The 16,511-nt window shown below is 41.0% G+C and overlaps 1 protein-coding gene across 1 annotated transcript in view; it reads left to right on the forward strand.

Annotated features, from left to right (window-relative positions):
• Positions 1 to 16,511, forward strand: part of GOLGA4 (golgin A4) — a 172,510-nt gene that overhangs the window by 65,775 nt on the left and 90,224 nt on the right. The window contains exons 10-12 of the mRNA XM_089682387.1: positions 9,065 to 9,243; positions 9,367 to 9,498; positions 15,502 to 15,657. Of these exons, the coding sequence (XP_089538513.1) occupies positions 9,065 to 9,243; positions 9,367 to 9,498; positions 15,502 to 15,657 (467 nt within the window). The remainder of the gene's footprint in view (positions 1 to 9,064; positions 9,244 to 9,366; positions 9,499 to 15,501; positions 15,658 to 16,511) is intronic.

Consider the following 16,511-nt stretch of genomic DNA (forward strand, 5'->3'; position numbering starts at 1 on the left):
GCTTGGCTCAGCGCAGTATACTGTATATACCGCACATCCAGCGGGCTGACAGATTCATCTCTCATAGGGACATTTGTTTTGAGCCAGCTTGGCTCAGCGCGGTATACTGTATGTACATTACTGCACATCCAGCCAGCTTGACCCAAACAAACTCAAGGTTCACATTTTATACCCCGCGTATAAGACCACCCCCAATTTTTGGGGTATATTTTTAAGTATAAAAAGTAGTCTTATACGCCAGAAAATACTGTAATTCATTTTGTGGAATGCAAAGGATGTGAGGAATTTTGACACCACCATTGCATTGAAAAAGTGTTAACTAGAAATTTTCAGTGCATAGCACCATTTTCAGTAAATAGATTAACTTGATAAAGCGCTGAGCAAACTGTTGGCGCTATATAAATCCTGTATAATAATAATAATGAAAACCCTGGCTCATTCTTAGGATACAGAAGTGTTTGCATTTATGTTAACTAGAATTAAAGACCGCGCCAGTCAAAAAGCTGCATACATCACCTGACGGGAATAACACAGCAATCATGACACAGATGATAAATGAACAAAAATTGGCTCCCACTGATGCCAGTCACAGCCTCTGAGGATGGAGCGGCCCACATGGAAGAAAAATATATTTGAAATACATTTTAAAACTATTCTTCCCAAAAATATTGCCATACATTTGAAATGCTACAACTTTGGCCATATTCAGTATATTTCAATAAATATATATATACACACACACAATGCATGTTGAACTGCGTTTTTATTACAAAATATATGATTTTTTTTTTAAAATGCATTTCAAATATACTGTATGTCGTTAAAAATACAAATCTACATTTTTGGAATGCATTTACAAATATATGTAAAGATATATGTTAAAATAATTTTTTTTTTAAATATTTTTTTTTTCAAATATATTCTTCAGATTTTTTTAACATATAAAAAAGTCATTGTAATGTGTGTGTGTGTATATGTGTATATGTATGTATATATGTGTATATATATATATATATATATATATATATATATATATATATATATATATATGTATGTATGTGTATATATATATATACCGTATTTTTCGCTCCATAAGATGCACTTTATCCCCCCCAAAAAAGGGGGGGAAAATGTCAGTGCGTCTTATGGAGCGAATATAAAGTGGACGGTCCGGTATTTCTGCCGCCACCATGTCAGAATATCAGGCCAGCTGCTCAGCTCTTCTCTCCTGCAGGACCTTACCTGTTCCTCGCTCCAGCGCTGCAGTCTTCCCGTGGCGGCTTCTATGACAGCCGGGTGCCCAGTGCGCATGCGCGAGAAGCGCTGCGCTTTGTGAATGGTCCGGCGTCTTCTGGGACACATGACAGGTCCCAGAAGGCTCTGGGCCGTTCACAAAGCGCAGCGCTTCTCCGCATGCGCAGTGGGCACCCGGCTGTCATAGAAGGAAGGACAACTCCGTGGAAGTGGGAGCGGGTACCTGTCAAATTCAGGTACCCGCTCCCCCTCCCTCCCCAAAGATCCGCTGTCTCTGGTCATCTCCTTTACTGTCTGCAGTCTCTGGTCATCCACTGCACTGTCTGCAGTCTCTGGTCATCTCCTGTACTATGTCCGCAGTCTCTGGTCATCTCCTGTACTATGTCCGCAGTCTCTGGTCATCTCCTGTACTGTGTCCACAGACTCTGGTCATCCCCTGTACTATGTCCGCAGTCTCTGGTCATCTCCTGTACTGTGTCCACAGACTCTGGTCATCTCCTGTACTGTGTCCGCGGTTTCTGGTCATCCCCTGTACTATGTCCGCAGTCTCTGGTCATCTCCTGTACTGTCCACAGTCTCTGGTCATCTCCTGCACTGTCTGCAGTCTCTGGTCATCTGTACTATGTCCACAGTCTCTGGTCATCCCCTGTACTGTGTCTGCAGTCTCTGGTCATTCCCTGTACTGTGTCCGCAGTCTCTGGTCATCTCCTGTACTATGTCCACAGTCTCTGGTCATCCCCTGTACTGTGTCTGCAGTCTCTGGTCATCCCCTGTACTGTGTCTGCAGTCTCTGGTCATCCCCTGTACTGTGTCTGCAGTCTCTGGTCATTCCCTGTACTGTGTCCGCAGTCTCTGGTCATCCCCTGTATTGTGTCCGCAGTCTCTGGTCATCCCCTGTATTGTGTCCGCAGTCTCTGGTCATCGCCTGCACTGTCTGCAGTCTCTGGTCATCGCCTGCACTGTCTGCAGTCTCTGGTCATCTGTACTATGTCCACAGTCTCTGGTCATCCCCTGTACTGTGTCTGCAGTCTCTGGTCATTCCCTGTACTGTGTCCGCAGTCTCTGGTCATCTCCTGTACTATATCTGCAGTCTCTGGTCATCTCCTGTACTATGTCCACAGTCTCTGGTCACCTCCTGTACTGTGTCCGCAGTCTCTGGTCATCCCCTGTACTGTGTCCGCAGTCTCTGGTCATCCCCTGTACTGTGTCCGCAGTCTCTGGTCATCCCCTGTACTGTGTCCGCAGTCTCTGGTCATCTCCTGTACTGTGTCTGCAAGTCCATTGGACACACAGCTGGCTCGGGAGTGAGCACGAATCAGTGCTTGTGCTAGGGGCACGAGTGCTTGCGCTGGGAGCATTCAGCAGAACAGGAGGATCAGGGCTGCTCTGTGCAAAACCATTGTATGACTTTTTTTTTTATAAAAAAAAAACTTTTAGAACCACTTTAAAGTGTTGCAAATGTAAGTGCTGTTTTGTTCTTGTCCTTTGAGGGACGCAAGGACCTTTTGGTTACACTGCTGCTTACCGGAGCATTGGACACTGGAAGGAAAAAAAAGAACCTTGTAGGCCAGCTCAAGATAGCCCTCATACTTCCAACATGCCTCAATTTATTTTTTTTGTTGCTAGTGTCCTAGGATAAGCATCTTTTCATTCTCTCTGCTGGGAAAATACTTTTTGCTAGCAAATTCTTTTTTCTTCAAACTTTTTCTTCAGTCACTTAGATTGCAGCTATCCTGCGTGACCATCCTGTGTCACCTTAGGAGTCTTCCTTAGCTATGTCTGTTGTGGCCGACTCCTCTGCCCTCTTGACTAGGGGTTTACTATAGTCATGCAAGACTTTCTGGCCCATATCTCCCAGTTATTTGCTGACTCTGACTTCAGAGGCCACAATCTTGCTCCTGCACCTTTCCCTGCAAATTCTATATCTGTAAGTTCACATCCTCTGAGCCTTCAGTCGCTAAAACTGGGTAAACATTAGTAGAATTTCCTTCAACATTTTATGTTTTCGGTCACAGTGATGAAAAAATTCAAAAGAGCAGGGTGGAAATTTTTTCTTGAATGAAAACATTTCTAACAGTGTATATAGTTTTTGTTTGGTAAAGTCCAATCATCCTTAAATCGAATGTTACAAGCATACAAAATCTTTAACTATTTTCAAATTACATTAGACTGTTCAGACAATTTTGGCATGAACTTTCCTAGGAATTTTAGTATGCATTTGTGTTCAAAATTATACCAGTGTATACCCAGTTTAAGAATCTGTTTGAGTTCTTGTCCATGCTGGGAAAATTTGCCTCTGTGGAGTCCTCTGCAGGCAGGTCTTCTGCCATTTCTCTCAATTTTAGTGACTATTTAGGCTTTTATCAGTCTAGCAGTGCTATTTCCTTCAGAACCCCTAGGACCACAGAGATATTCTCAGTGCACCCACTGTTCTAAGTCTTCCTCTAGGAACATTTGAAACACCCTAACAAGATGTTTTCTCCCCTTTGGCAATTTCTAGCCTTGTAATTATTGAGAACACTTTGTTAAAAATTGGACTGACAACCGTCCCCCTACATTATCAATCTGGTAGCTTTCGTCTTTAACAAAGCGATCCGCATACCAGTGGAGCAAGCAACTGCCTCTAAGGACCCAACCGATAAGATGTTGGAAGTCCATTCTAGAGCTAGCTGCTGGACCTTGTTGACAATCCCATCATAACGATGACTTTGCTTCCAAACCCTTGCTGATTGTTCAAAAATCCCTTAAACAGAAGCTTTTCCCTAGTTTAGTTTATACCTTGATCATTAAATGGTTGTGAAGGTCACTTTTTGTGTAGTGTTGGACTGTGGAACCAGTGTCTAAAAAAAGGTCTGTTCCGCATGATTCGCACCAACTACCTCTAAACCCCCACGCTTGGCTCCTAGTCCACCCATAAGGTTTGGGGCTTACAGTTAACTAAACCCCAGACAAATCTTCCTCTGCATGAAGGTATGTTCATTCTTTTTCAAAGTGGGGGGACATCTGGTAGACTGTGCAGACACTTGAGTGCAGGAGGTGGTGTGTCTGGGCTACAATTTTTCACTCTGTGCCCCTTCCTCGGCTCACCCCCAGCCTTCCTGTATCACTGCATAGGCTAGCCACTTCCCATTAAGCCCTGTTGGGCATTGCAGATCAACGTGTGATTGCCCTAGTTTCTGTGGCAGAACTGTTTCAAGACTTGTTACTCCACCCTGTTCTGTTCCCAAACCAAAAGGGGGCATCGGCTCCATCTTGGATCTCAGAGCACTGAATGTCTTTAATTGAGTTCAGAAAATACAGATGGAATCCACCAGGTCTGTTATCTGAGACTACCTGGTTTCTGTGGACATCAAGGATGCATACCTGCATGCCCCAATTTTGCCAGCACACCTGTGTCCCCTACACTTTGCTCTGTGGTTCCTTTGCACTTTCAGTTTATGGCTCTACTATTTAGTCTCTCATCTGCACCAAGATGCTGACCCAAGTTCTAGCCCTGCTCTGCTCTTGTGGCATCCATATTGTAGGATACTTGGACATCCACCTTTTGGGGAAACAGTTGTTATAGGCTTTGTCTGACAGTTTACTTCACTGTCCAGATGTTAAAATGGTTTTGATGGACCCTGAACCTTCAGAAATCGGCACTGGAATCAACTTATCATTTGAAGTATTTGGGTCTAGTCCTAGAGACAGTTTAGGTCAGAGTATCTCTTCCTCAGGAGGAACTTCAATCTCTCTAATCTCAGACTTGTACTCTCCAGTCTGGGAGTTGTCTACTCTCTGCTTTTGCTTTAAAGTCCTATGTCTGATGGTAGCCTCCTTCAAGGCAGTCCCAAGTACCTAGTTTTACTCCAGATCCCTACAACATGATATTATATTGTCATGGAACAAGTGACTCCTGTCCCTGGGTAAATTGATTCATTTGGTACCAAGGGCCAAAGTTGTCCCTAGCTTGGTGGTTCAGGAATCAAAATCTGGAATCTTGTCTCCTGATCAACATTTTGGAACTCCAGGTGTTTTGGCTTTCTCTTTAGTGTTGAACCATCCTGCTGGAGGGTTATCGAATCCAGATTTAGTTGGACAACACTACAGTAGTGGCCTTTCATCAGGAAGAAACGAGAAAACCACCTGCAGTAAGAGAGGTTGAGAGGATCCTGCCCTGGGCAGAACTTCATGTTCCAACCTTGTTCACCATTTACATACCTGGCATGGACAATTAGCAGGCAGACTTCCGCAGTCAGCAGTGTCTGGACCTGAAGGAGTTGTTCCTTCACCCGAAGGTGTCCAAGACCCGTGTTACAGGTGGGGGATACTGGATGTGGACTTCCTGCTCTCCAGGTTAAAAATAACTGGACAGATTTGTGTTCAGGAACAGGTATGATCCAGTTGAAGTAATGGATTCTCTTTTGACTTCAACATGTTCTTTTCCTTTCCTCTTGAAACTTTTTCCTTGTCTGCTTTACAGTAGTGAGTTAGAGGGAATTCTGGTGATACTCTTTGCTTCGGTTTGACCAAGTCGGATATGGTGGTCCAAGGACCAGTTTACTATCCTGCTTCACAGTTCATGGACTTCACAGCATGGCTGTTAAAATCCAGGCTCTGAGAGACAGGGCTTCTCTGATTTGGTAATTCCTACAATTTTAAAAGCTAGGAAGTCACCTTCTCACAAGGTCTATCATCGAACATAAAAAGCATGTTTTGCTTAGTGTAAGTCTAAAGGTTTCCTCCCTAGTAAATTTTCTGTGGGATGAATCATCTTTTTCAAACCATCTGGTTTTGAACCAAAATTTGGTTCTCAGCACCATTAAAGTTCTGGGTCTCCTCTTTCTATCATGTTTGAGACCACTGACCTCTCATTTCTAAATTAAAACCTTTGTACATAGCTTCCCATGTAATCCCCCCCCCCCCCCCCTACTCTTTCCCTGTGACTCAACGTGATGTAAATCTGGTTTTCTCTGTATTATCCTGTGGATCCTCTTTTTAGTTTTGTTTTGTTTTACAAAGGATGGTGTTGAGGTGTAGGACTTTCTTCTTACCTAAAGTAGTCTCTTCCTTTCACTTCAGGACAATGTTCTTTTGTCCCTCTGGCTCCAGTTCACCATAATGAAAAATTCCCTTCATTGTCTAGATGTGGTTTGGACTGTGAGAGTCTCTGTCCATTATTGCTTTTTTTCAGAAAATCTGATTCCTTTTTGTCATTCTGGATGGTTTCCTAAGAGTGCTTTGGTCTCTCATTCTACCATCTGTACATGGCTTTGACAAAGTGTAAACCACCAACCAAGCTTGGTTTGCACCCTTTCCTTTCATGTCGCATTTTTACTAAATCTGTGAGCACTTCTTGGGCTTTTCAGCATTAAGCAATCGTTTCTCTGATTTGCAAAGCTCCCACTTGGTCTGTTGTTTACATGTTCCTGATGTTCTACCAGGTGGATGTTGAGGCCTCATCTAATGCCAGTTAGGGCAAAAAGTCCTTTAGACTGCTTTTTGATCTGCATTCAGTCCCCAGTTCTGTTATTCTTTTCTTGGCCCGTTAGCTTTAGCATAGTTGTTTGGCCTCAGTTGGACAGCTTTTGTATATCCCAAAGGTGAAAGACTTGCTGTGTCCCTCAATAGAGGGGAGGTAATATAGGGGTTTTGTATTGTAAAATCCATATCTTGGAATACATTGAGTCCACTCAAATAAAACTGCTAATCAAACGGGGAACATGGAGGTCCAATACTGGAAGTAAAGTGTTTAGAGGTCATTCTCATTTCAGCCACCAAATCAATCTCAGAAGGGAGTGCAGAAAACTGGAAGATATTAAAGAAGACAAGCACCTCTAGGAGTATCAATAAAACTGTAGACCCCAATAAGGGAATGTACAGTATAATGGTTACCTTATTACCTGGCCTAGAAAACACAATATTGTGTACCGTGGCAAAACAAGCATGAACAATGTTCTTCCACACTCCCTAAAGGTCTTCAAATTGATGAACACAAGGTTGCAGTTTAGATAACATACAATATCCTATTAGTACAGCATACTAAGAAGGCACCCACATAGAAAAACTCACCTAGGTACAATGTCGGGAAAGCAAACCGCAGCAATAATGCTTTGAAAAGATGAGTATTCACGGGGCTGGACGCATCGGTGAAGCTTGGTCCAACTTAACTGATTATTCGTACTTGTTTTGCACAATATTGTGTTTTTCCCAGCTAATTAGACAGGCACTTTCCATTACTATGTTAGCAATTATGGATTTATCAATACTCTAAGGCTGCATTCATACCTGAGCAGAGCAATTTTCAGTAGTGTTTATTTGAGCTTTTGTGAGTGTTTTTGCAAGTGTATCTAGGCATTTTAAGAAGAGTATTACAGGCATTTTACATGTGTATTCAAGTTTTAGGCTTTAGCCAGTGTTAATCACTAGGGTAAGGAGATCAGTTAGTATCAGTTAAAAACGCCTGAAAAAATGCTCAAATCAAGCGTTTTCAGGCATTATGATTGAAGTCAATGGGTCCAAAAACGCTCAGTTCTGTCTGTAAAGTAGCTCCTGTATTTTTGGAGTGACAGGTGTTCAAGTTCAGGTGTGCACAAGGGCTGTTGAATACAATTGGTTTTTGCTTGTTGAGCATTTTTGAGCTGCAAGCTACAAAATTCAGGCTTAAATGGGGCCTTAGAGGTGCCTGTCTGCTGTTATATTTTTCTAGTTTCTTGGAGTCCATTGAAGGACACATGTCCCCCCTCTTTGCAATTATGATCATGCTTTCAGTTTGCTACAAATGAGGCATTATTCTGGTCTGGCCTACCTTTATTTTTTTACCACTTTCCACCAACCCTGCTGTAGGCAGCAGAATAACTCAAGGGAGAAAGATTTCCTTTGCCCCTCAGTGTACTCTTAAGAAAAGGATTTTACAATCAGTACAAAAATGGCTCATTTTATTTCTTTAGGGCTGGTTCACACCATAAAAATGCAGTCCAGATGCATTTCTGCATGCATGTTTTTGATGCGTTCTGGTGCATTTTTGATGCATTTTACCACTTTCCAGTTCAGTGCAGAAAAAAATGCAGCATGTTATACTTTTTTTTTTTTTTTTTCTGGACCTGGAGCGCACTGGAACTGACTGCACTGGTGTGAACTAAGCCATTGGAAACCATATAACCTACTATCAGTTCCTTTTTAATACAAAAAAAAAAAAAAAAAAAAACCCGCACTGGACTACATGTGGTATGATCCTACCCTTACTCAGCAGAACCGTGTTCTGATATCACCAACCTGAAGTTCGTGTTATATTAAGTTATGATAACCTGTGTTGTACTATTTTTAAATTGAATTTTACATTTATTTTAACGAAACACCCATTAAAAAAAATAATACAGAAAATGTTTATAATATCAGTAGTTGTGTTAAAGCAGCATTTCTTTGTCCATGACTAAACTTTTCTATGCTTCATACTATTTATATATTACCAACTAAGTTCCTCTTATCTTTCCTGCTTTCCATTGCACTTAAAAAGTGATTGGAACTAATTAATAGTGTATAATCATTGTGCTGCTACTCTCTAACATTATAGCTCATAGCTACCTATGTGAGGTGATGGAAGAGACCATTTTTTAGGATGTAAATATAATCATTCATAATATGTTGGATTTTTGTTCCATTTTAAAGTCAACGTGTGCAAAATGTTTTGTTGGTTTTTTTTTTAATGTTATTTAGTGTAATTTGTTTGCTTTTGTGACATTAAGTTTCTAGATGTTTTAGATGTTACAGGTCAGTGTATCTTTGCAGATTCAATTGATTTAAATATGTGCCTCGTCTATTTTTATATTAGCTTTTGAACAGCTGGAAAAGGCTGTAGCTGCAACACAGAATACAGAGGAGGCTCAGAAAGTGGGCAAGCAGCAAATGGAAGAACAAATTATGGCCATTGAAAAAGCCAGTGAAGAAGAGAGAGTGAATCTTCAAAAGGAACTCAGTCGTGTCAAGCAAGAAGTGGTGGATATTATGAAGGTATTGTTTTGTTTGTTTTTTCTCTTTTTTTTTTTTTTTTAAACAGAATATTGTGAAATAATAAAACTTTCACTCTACAAAAACTGATCTGTAATCTGTATGTGTACAATTTTTATTGTGTAGAAAACCTGTGATGGACGTATCCTTGAGCTTGAAAAATCTCATGCAGAAAGCCTGTTGCATAAAGAGCAGGAACACAAGGAAACACTGAGAATACTGGAAGAGGGGTTTCAAGAAAAACTGAAAGCAGCTGTTGTACGTACACCTATTCCTGTGCTAAGCATTGATGTTCTTCACAGGGTGGATTTGATTTAAATCACGATTTATATCACTAGTCAGTAAGGCTTGATTTAAATCCTAGTTTTCTACATAAAGACTAATTCTTGCTGGTATAACTTTAATATGCAAGTAGATGAAGATTTTTAGAATAACAACTTTTCATATTAGTTTTTTTATCCCCAGTTTAATAGGTTAATCATTCATATTTGGACAACTTTTCTGTTGTACTTAGGAAGGAGAAAAATAATCATTACCTTAATAATAACAATTTAAATAGATTTATTCAACTGAAACAATAACATTCCAGCATCTGTGATTTGCTTAAACATCCATGTTTGGTAACTAATTTGGCTAAACAAAATATATATATTTGAAGAAACTTAGACTGTCAGCCCCTCCCTCCTCGCACTGTCGGCCCCTCCCTCCTCACACTGTCAGCCCCTTCCTCCTCACACTGTCGGCCCCTTCCTCCTCACACTGTCGGCCCCTCCCTCCTCGCACTGTCAGCCCCTTCCTCCTCACACTTAGTTTCACTTTCTTCTTGTGCAGATCTATTCCACTCCAAACAATCAGAAAAATATTGTTTCTATTCTATTCACTGAACGTCTTGAAACTTAGCACTGAAGGGGTTGATTCTGTATTCATAGGTGTGTAGAAGTTAGGATGAAGGTCTTTTTCTTAACTCTGTTCATGTTATAACATTTTTGCTGTGAAGAAGAGGCATGTGATCTCCGCTGAGTCAAATTCAGTTTTGAGAACTGCAAAAGTAAACCAATCATCTGTGATAATATCTTGTAGGCAGAGAAACTGCCCAATAATCTTACAGAAACCTCTGGAAGAGCATGACATTGTGAATGGATTCATGGAATTTATTTACCAAAAAAATTAAACATATGCAGCATTATTCTACATAATTAACAAACTAATCTTTATTTCATGATGGAATAACCTTTGGATGGTAATATATTTTCCTCAAAAAGCATTTTATTTAAAAAAATCTGATTTAAAATTTTTTTTTTTTTTTTTTATCATTGATTTTTATCCACCCTGGTTCTTCATATAACTTATACAAGCATGATCAGACCATCAGAAGACATATTTTTCACCTGATATCCATTGTTTAGTGAATGTTGGTTAACCGTTCATGAAGGCAAAAGAAAACTGCAGTATATCGCTGCAATACATGTACATTTGTTTGTGTTTTATCCCTTTGAAGAATAGGGTAGGTCTGCCAGAAGTGCTCTGGGCTCTTTAGCCCTGTTGTGGGATAACAGTACAACATTGTTTTGTGAACTGTGTGTTGTCAGCCCTACCCAGTGCCTTCTGCTAAACTACTCAACCAGTCCCATTCTCAGATCCCTGCATAAAAAAGGCTAAGCATTCTGTTCTCCATGATACAAATGAGAAGGGTTGATAGCTTATAGCTAGAGCTGCCCCTAGAGCATACCCAACAATAACCCTGCCCACTCCCCTAGGCTTTAGGTTTTTACTAGTGTCTGTTCGGTGATGGACCTTTTCTCCCCTGGATAAGCATTTTTCTTTTTTAATCACTTGCTGACCGTGCTATAGCGGAATGACGGCTACAGCACGGTTGTCCAGTTCTGGGAGGGCGTCGTATGACATCCTCCCAGAACCGTGCCCCCGCTGTGGCGTGCACTTACACTGTCTGTGATCGCTGTGTCCTTCAGGCTTCAGGTTTCACACCAATCACAACAGCCCTTTACCACGTGATCAACTATCTCCAATCACAGGTGATCACGATGTAAACACACATGCCGGTTATCGTCATTACTTTCCTCATGCTGTCATCAGTGTCCATCAGTGCAGCCTCATCAATGCACGTCAGTGAAGAAGAAAAATTGCCTGTTTGCAAAATTATATAATAGAAAGCAAGAAAAACTTTTATTTTTTCATTTTTTTCGTTCTGAAAATTGGCCTGGGCAGGAAGGGGGTAAAAGTGCCCTGTAGGCAAGTGGTTAAATCAATAAAGTGTTTTCACTTGAATCTTCTAGCAACATCTGCTTGTTCATTGCTTTGTGCTACCTATTGATTTCCAAATCATTTATCCTGTGTGGGCCCAGCTTTTAAAATTTTCTTTGGGTCTTTGGCATGGTTAGAAATGTCTTCTACACATGCCATTTGATGGTGAACACCTCTTTGGGAAATGCCTTGGCAAATTTATCAAGAAAAAGTCTGTCTGCTACTTCTATGGCTTCCACATCTACTCAAAGAAAGGAATCTTTCCATTCTCCCAGGTGTCAACATCTAAACCAAGGTTTAAATGCTGATTTACTTATATGTGGATGGAGTTTGAACTGCATCCAATCCGCTAGACATGTGAAATAACATTGCTTCCTATGGTGCCTGTTCACATATGTCTGGTGCACTGGCATTGTGGATTGCAAAAGAGTCCTGTACGAGCTCTGAGCAGTGCAGTCTGGTTCAGGTGTGGATTACAGGCTATTGATTTCTATGGGAAACGTTTCTAAACTGCACATGTTTTCAGTTGTGAACAGGATAAATTCCTGACCAGAACCTGATCTTAACCTGTCCTGAACCTGATGTAAACCTGACCTGAACCGCTGAACAACTGCTGTATCAATTATCTGTGAAACCTGAGGTTCAGTCTGCACCGCACATGTGAGTCAACTCTTGCACTTGCCTTTGTCACAACCCCTGGCCCACCATAAAGCCTTTCCAGAACCCTGCTCACAAGGAAAGGACTCACCCACTCTTTGTAGTGGGGGATTTCTATTGACATTTGCATCATTTTGGATCTGAGACATTCCAGATCTCTGGGTCCAATCTTTCATTTCAAACAATATTGACTTTCTATCTTTGCCTTCTCTTTGCTTTTTGCCTTTTAACAGCCTTGCACCAACTTAAGGCACAAGGCGTGCTCGTACAGATTTTTTTGTGTTCCAGTATTCCAGATGGAATTTAGAGCATGAAGACAAGGAGACGTTCCAGCATCAGTGGACAGACCTGTACCTATCACCATTTTCCCTTTTTCCCATCACATCAATGCTTCCTGATTTTGGTTGGGGGAGACCAGCACTTTCAGTTTGTGCAAAACCATATGAGCTGTCTTCTGTACCCCGAGTGTTCGCAAAAGGGCTTGCCCCGCTTTTGACTTTTCTACTATGTAATTTGGACATACATTTTACAGGTTACCTGGACAGCCTTCTGCTGAAAGGCTCATCAGCCCTTAGCTTGTCTGCCAACATCCAGAACACTATCCAGTTCCTTCAAGCCTTTGGCTGAATAACCTACGTTCCAAAATCTACTTTCTAGCCTTTTCATTGTTTGGAGTACTTGGGTCTTATCTTGGACACAGCCCAAGATAGTATCTTCCTCCCTTAGAAGAAGATTGCTTTCCTAGAGTCCAGCTCTTGGACCGTCCGATAAAAATAAAACCCCAGTTTGCTTCTGCATGAGAGTTCTAGGCCTCACAGTGGCCTCCTTAGAGTTTGCTCAGTTTTACTCTAGACCCCTTCAGTCTAGTCAAGATATGGAACAAGCAGATCCAATCCTTGGATCACCCAGTGTTTTTGTCCAGTCAAGCGAAGATCTCTCTGGCATATAGGATCTCCAGTCCTGCCATTGCTTTGTGAAAATCATTCCTTCAAAGGACTTTGAGCATGGTAACAATAAATACAAGTCTTACAGGCTGAGCCAGACAAGTTCCCTGACTGTTCGGGGGACATGGTCCCCAGAGGAGTGAAAATCCCATTAACATTCTGGAACTGAGAACTATCATATGGTTCCTTCAACATTGGACCTTCCTTCTGCAAGATCACCCATTCACTGTACAGTCATACGATGCCACAACAGTGTCCTACACAAATCGTCAAGAGTGCACCGGAATCTTAGCAGCCTTAAAAGGAACTGACTGGCGGATCTTCTAAGCAATCAATATCTATAGGCAGGGGAGTTGTCACTGGACCCAGAAATCTTTCAAAATCTCTGACAAAGGTGGGGAAAACCAGATGTGGACTTCTTGGCTTTCAGATTTAAGAACAAGCTGAGCAAACTCATAGCCTGAAAAGACCTGAAATCCTTTAGCCTTCACAGTAGATATTCTAATGAGTATGTGACTATAACTAAGGTACTGTATGTGAACGTTAAAAGCTTATGAAGTCCTTGTGCTGTTTGTTCTACTTTTTGGATTAATAAAGGATTTTCTACTTTTTCATCAAGCCTCTGGTGTGCGATCATCTTCATTCTCTAAGTTTGTGGTGTCGACCCAGGGTCTGCACCTGTTGTGGTTCGAGTGAACTGTTTCACCTGAGCGATATTTTACTCATTAATGGATCTTGCTCTGATGATTCCTTGGCTTCAATTCCAATTGGTTTATGCCCTCCCTTCAATGAAGATCCTTTCTTGAATGCTGGCAAGATAGAGGAGAAAACTGTGCTGGTGATTATCATCACATCAGAGTGGCTCAGAAGGACGTGGTACACAAACATACTCCTGGCAGACAAATCCTGGCCTCTTGCAAACAGGCCAAACTTACTGGCCCAAGGTCCCATCTTCCAACCTGCTCCTCATTCACTGGATTTAACATTATGGCTGTTGAAACCCAAGTCTAAAGAATAGGGGTATTTCTGATTCCGTTATTCCTACGTTACTCAGCGCAAAGAGTTCCAACTCCTGCATAATTTACCACTGCACATAGAAAGTTTTCTGTGCAGGTACAAGGACATAAGGCTGATAACTCTATCACTTATATTTTGGCCTTTCTTCAGTCTGGTCTTGACTTGGCTTTTGAGTACCCTCAAGAGAGGTTTATGCCAGCAAGTAGCCTCTTGCTGTACAATCCTTTATCAGGACCTTTCTAGGGAGAGTTGCTCACAGAATTCCCCCAATTCGACCTCCTGCTTCACCTTGTGATCTCAATCTGATGCTATCTGTTCTTCAGTGACCCACTTTGGACTGAATAGAGACATTCTGTTTGAAATAACTCACATCTCTATCTCTTTTTAAATACCTTTTTACTTGTTTTTGCAAAACGAAAGGGTGATTTTGACACCAATACCTCCTTTCTTCTTAAGGTGGTCTCCTCCTTCCACCTCAGTGAGGACATTGTCCTCCCTTCCCTCTGTCCTGCCTCAAAACACAGCAAGGAAATCATCTTGCATTGTTTGCATCTGGTTTGGGCTGTCAGAGTTTGCTTGGCAACCACTGCCTCTTTTAGCAAGATGGAGTCCCTTTTTTTTGTCTTACCCATAGGTCCTCGTAGAGGACACCCAGCCTCCTACTTTACCATTGCCAGGTGGATCAGACAACTCATCTCCAGGGCCTACACCCATTAGAGTCCTTTAATCCAGTGCTGTTTGTGTCTTCTGGGCTTTTCTGTATCAAGCACCTGTATCCCAGATTTGCAAGGCTGCTACCTGGCCCTCTATTCACACTTATTCCGAGTTCTACCAGGTGGACGTCCAGTCTTCAGCTGACGCAAAGCTTCATCTGCAAGGTACTATAAGCTGTTATCTAAATGTTTTTATTCAGCTTCCTTAAACCCTTGTATTTCTTAGGGGCCTGCTTGCAGCTCCAAGTTACTATCTTGTTGCCCACTGTTTAGTTTTAAAGCTTGGGTGCATCCCATGGTCTATAAATACCAGCCTTGTCCTGTACTGTGTGATTAGGATAATAGAAATTTTGACTGACCTGTAAATTCCTTATCTTGGAGTACAGGACATACAACCCTCCCATCTGTGCCTTGGTCACTCTTTATTATATTATTATTGTGAAGCTTAGGAGAATTATGCAGTTAGTATCCATTCCCCTCATAGATCTCCCCTAGGTTATCTTATCTATCTTCTCGCCCCTGAATGATCTTTATCATTCTGCTTTCTTCAAGAGTTTTGCAATCTTTCACCAAGAGTGGTTGTATCATTTGATATTTTGGCTCTGTTTGAAACGTGTTACAATTTTTATTTTTGGTTTATACTTACTGATCCTTGTTGCACATTGCAGGCAAAGAATCAGGGAGAGCATTTGCTTTCTCTTCAAGAAAAAGAACAACAAGCCTTACTTGCTTTAGAAGAGATGGAGCTTCAAAAAAAAGCCATTCAGACTCAGACAGAAAACCAGCTTCAGGAAATGCAGCAGGAGCTTGAAGAATGCAGAACGGTATACTATTTACTATTCCTTGTACATTCTATTGTTCATTGGAAATTCTAACAGTCTACTTGGGTGATTACCTTTTGTATTGTTGAGTGTAATGACTTTTCGGTAAAAAACAGATGCAGTTGCAAGCAAGAAATTTGACTGATTTAGGATGAAAACTATATATTTAGGTTATTGCTCTATAAAAGGGAAGTGCAACACTTCCTAATAAATATTCTATTTTATTATATTTTTTGAATAACATTTGTTAGAATTATTTTTTAGTTTTAAAGATACAAACATGCACATTTGTTCATGCCAGAACTCTTTATATGTATCCAAGGCCAAATCTTTTTTTATTGTTTTGGATAGAGTGGTATAAAGTCCAACTAGAAGCTGCATTCCTCACAGTACTAAACCTTTTTATGGTGGGTGCTTGAAGTAAATGCAATGGATAGTGTTGCACCAGAACCATATGCTAAAATTTTGAAGTAATCAGCGCACCAAATAAATACATTTCATGTGTTCATTGCAAAGACAGCTTCACAAAAAGCATAAGAAACCAATGTTCTGGGGCTTTGCAGGGTCCCTTTTTGAAGGCAACATAAGCATATACATTACATATGCATGAACATCCAGAAATGTTTGTGTTCTTCCTAAGTGCTTTGCTAAACAATATCCCTTGGACAAAGAATTAAAAAACAAAAACAAAACAGGTTTCTCCTGAGGTAGACCTGGATATCTCTTACCTCAATAAATCTCTCATGGTTCTGTTTGGGCACTTGTATACTTTCAGGGATCCTATAGATATGTGCTTTGAGACTTTGCTCCATGGCATGATTGAAGAGCTTTGTCAGTTATCGTGTATTTTAGCTCTC

The sequence above is a fragment of the Staurois parvus genome, unplaced genomic scaffold (genome assembly GCF_062004578.1).
Source record: "Staurois parvus isolate SC_StPar_1 unplaced genomic scaffold, SC_StPar_1.0 ptg000288l, whole genome shotgun sequence".
NCBI lineage: Eukaryota > Metazoa > Chordata > Amphibia > Anura > Ranidae > Staurois > Staurois parvus.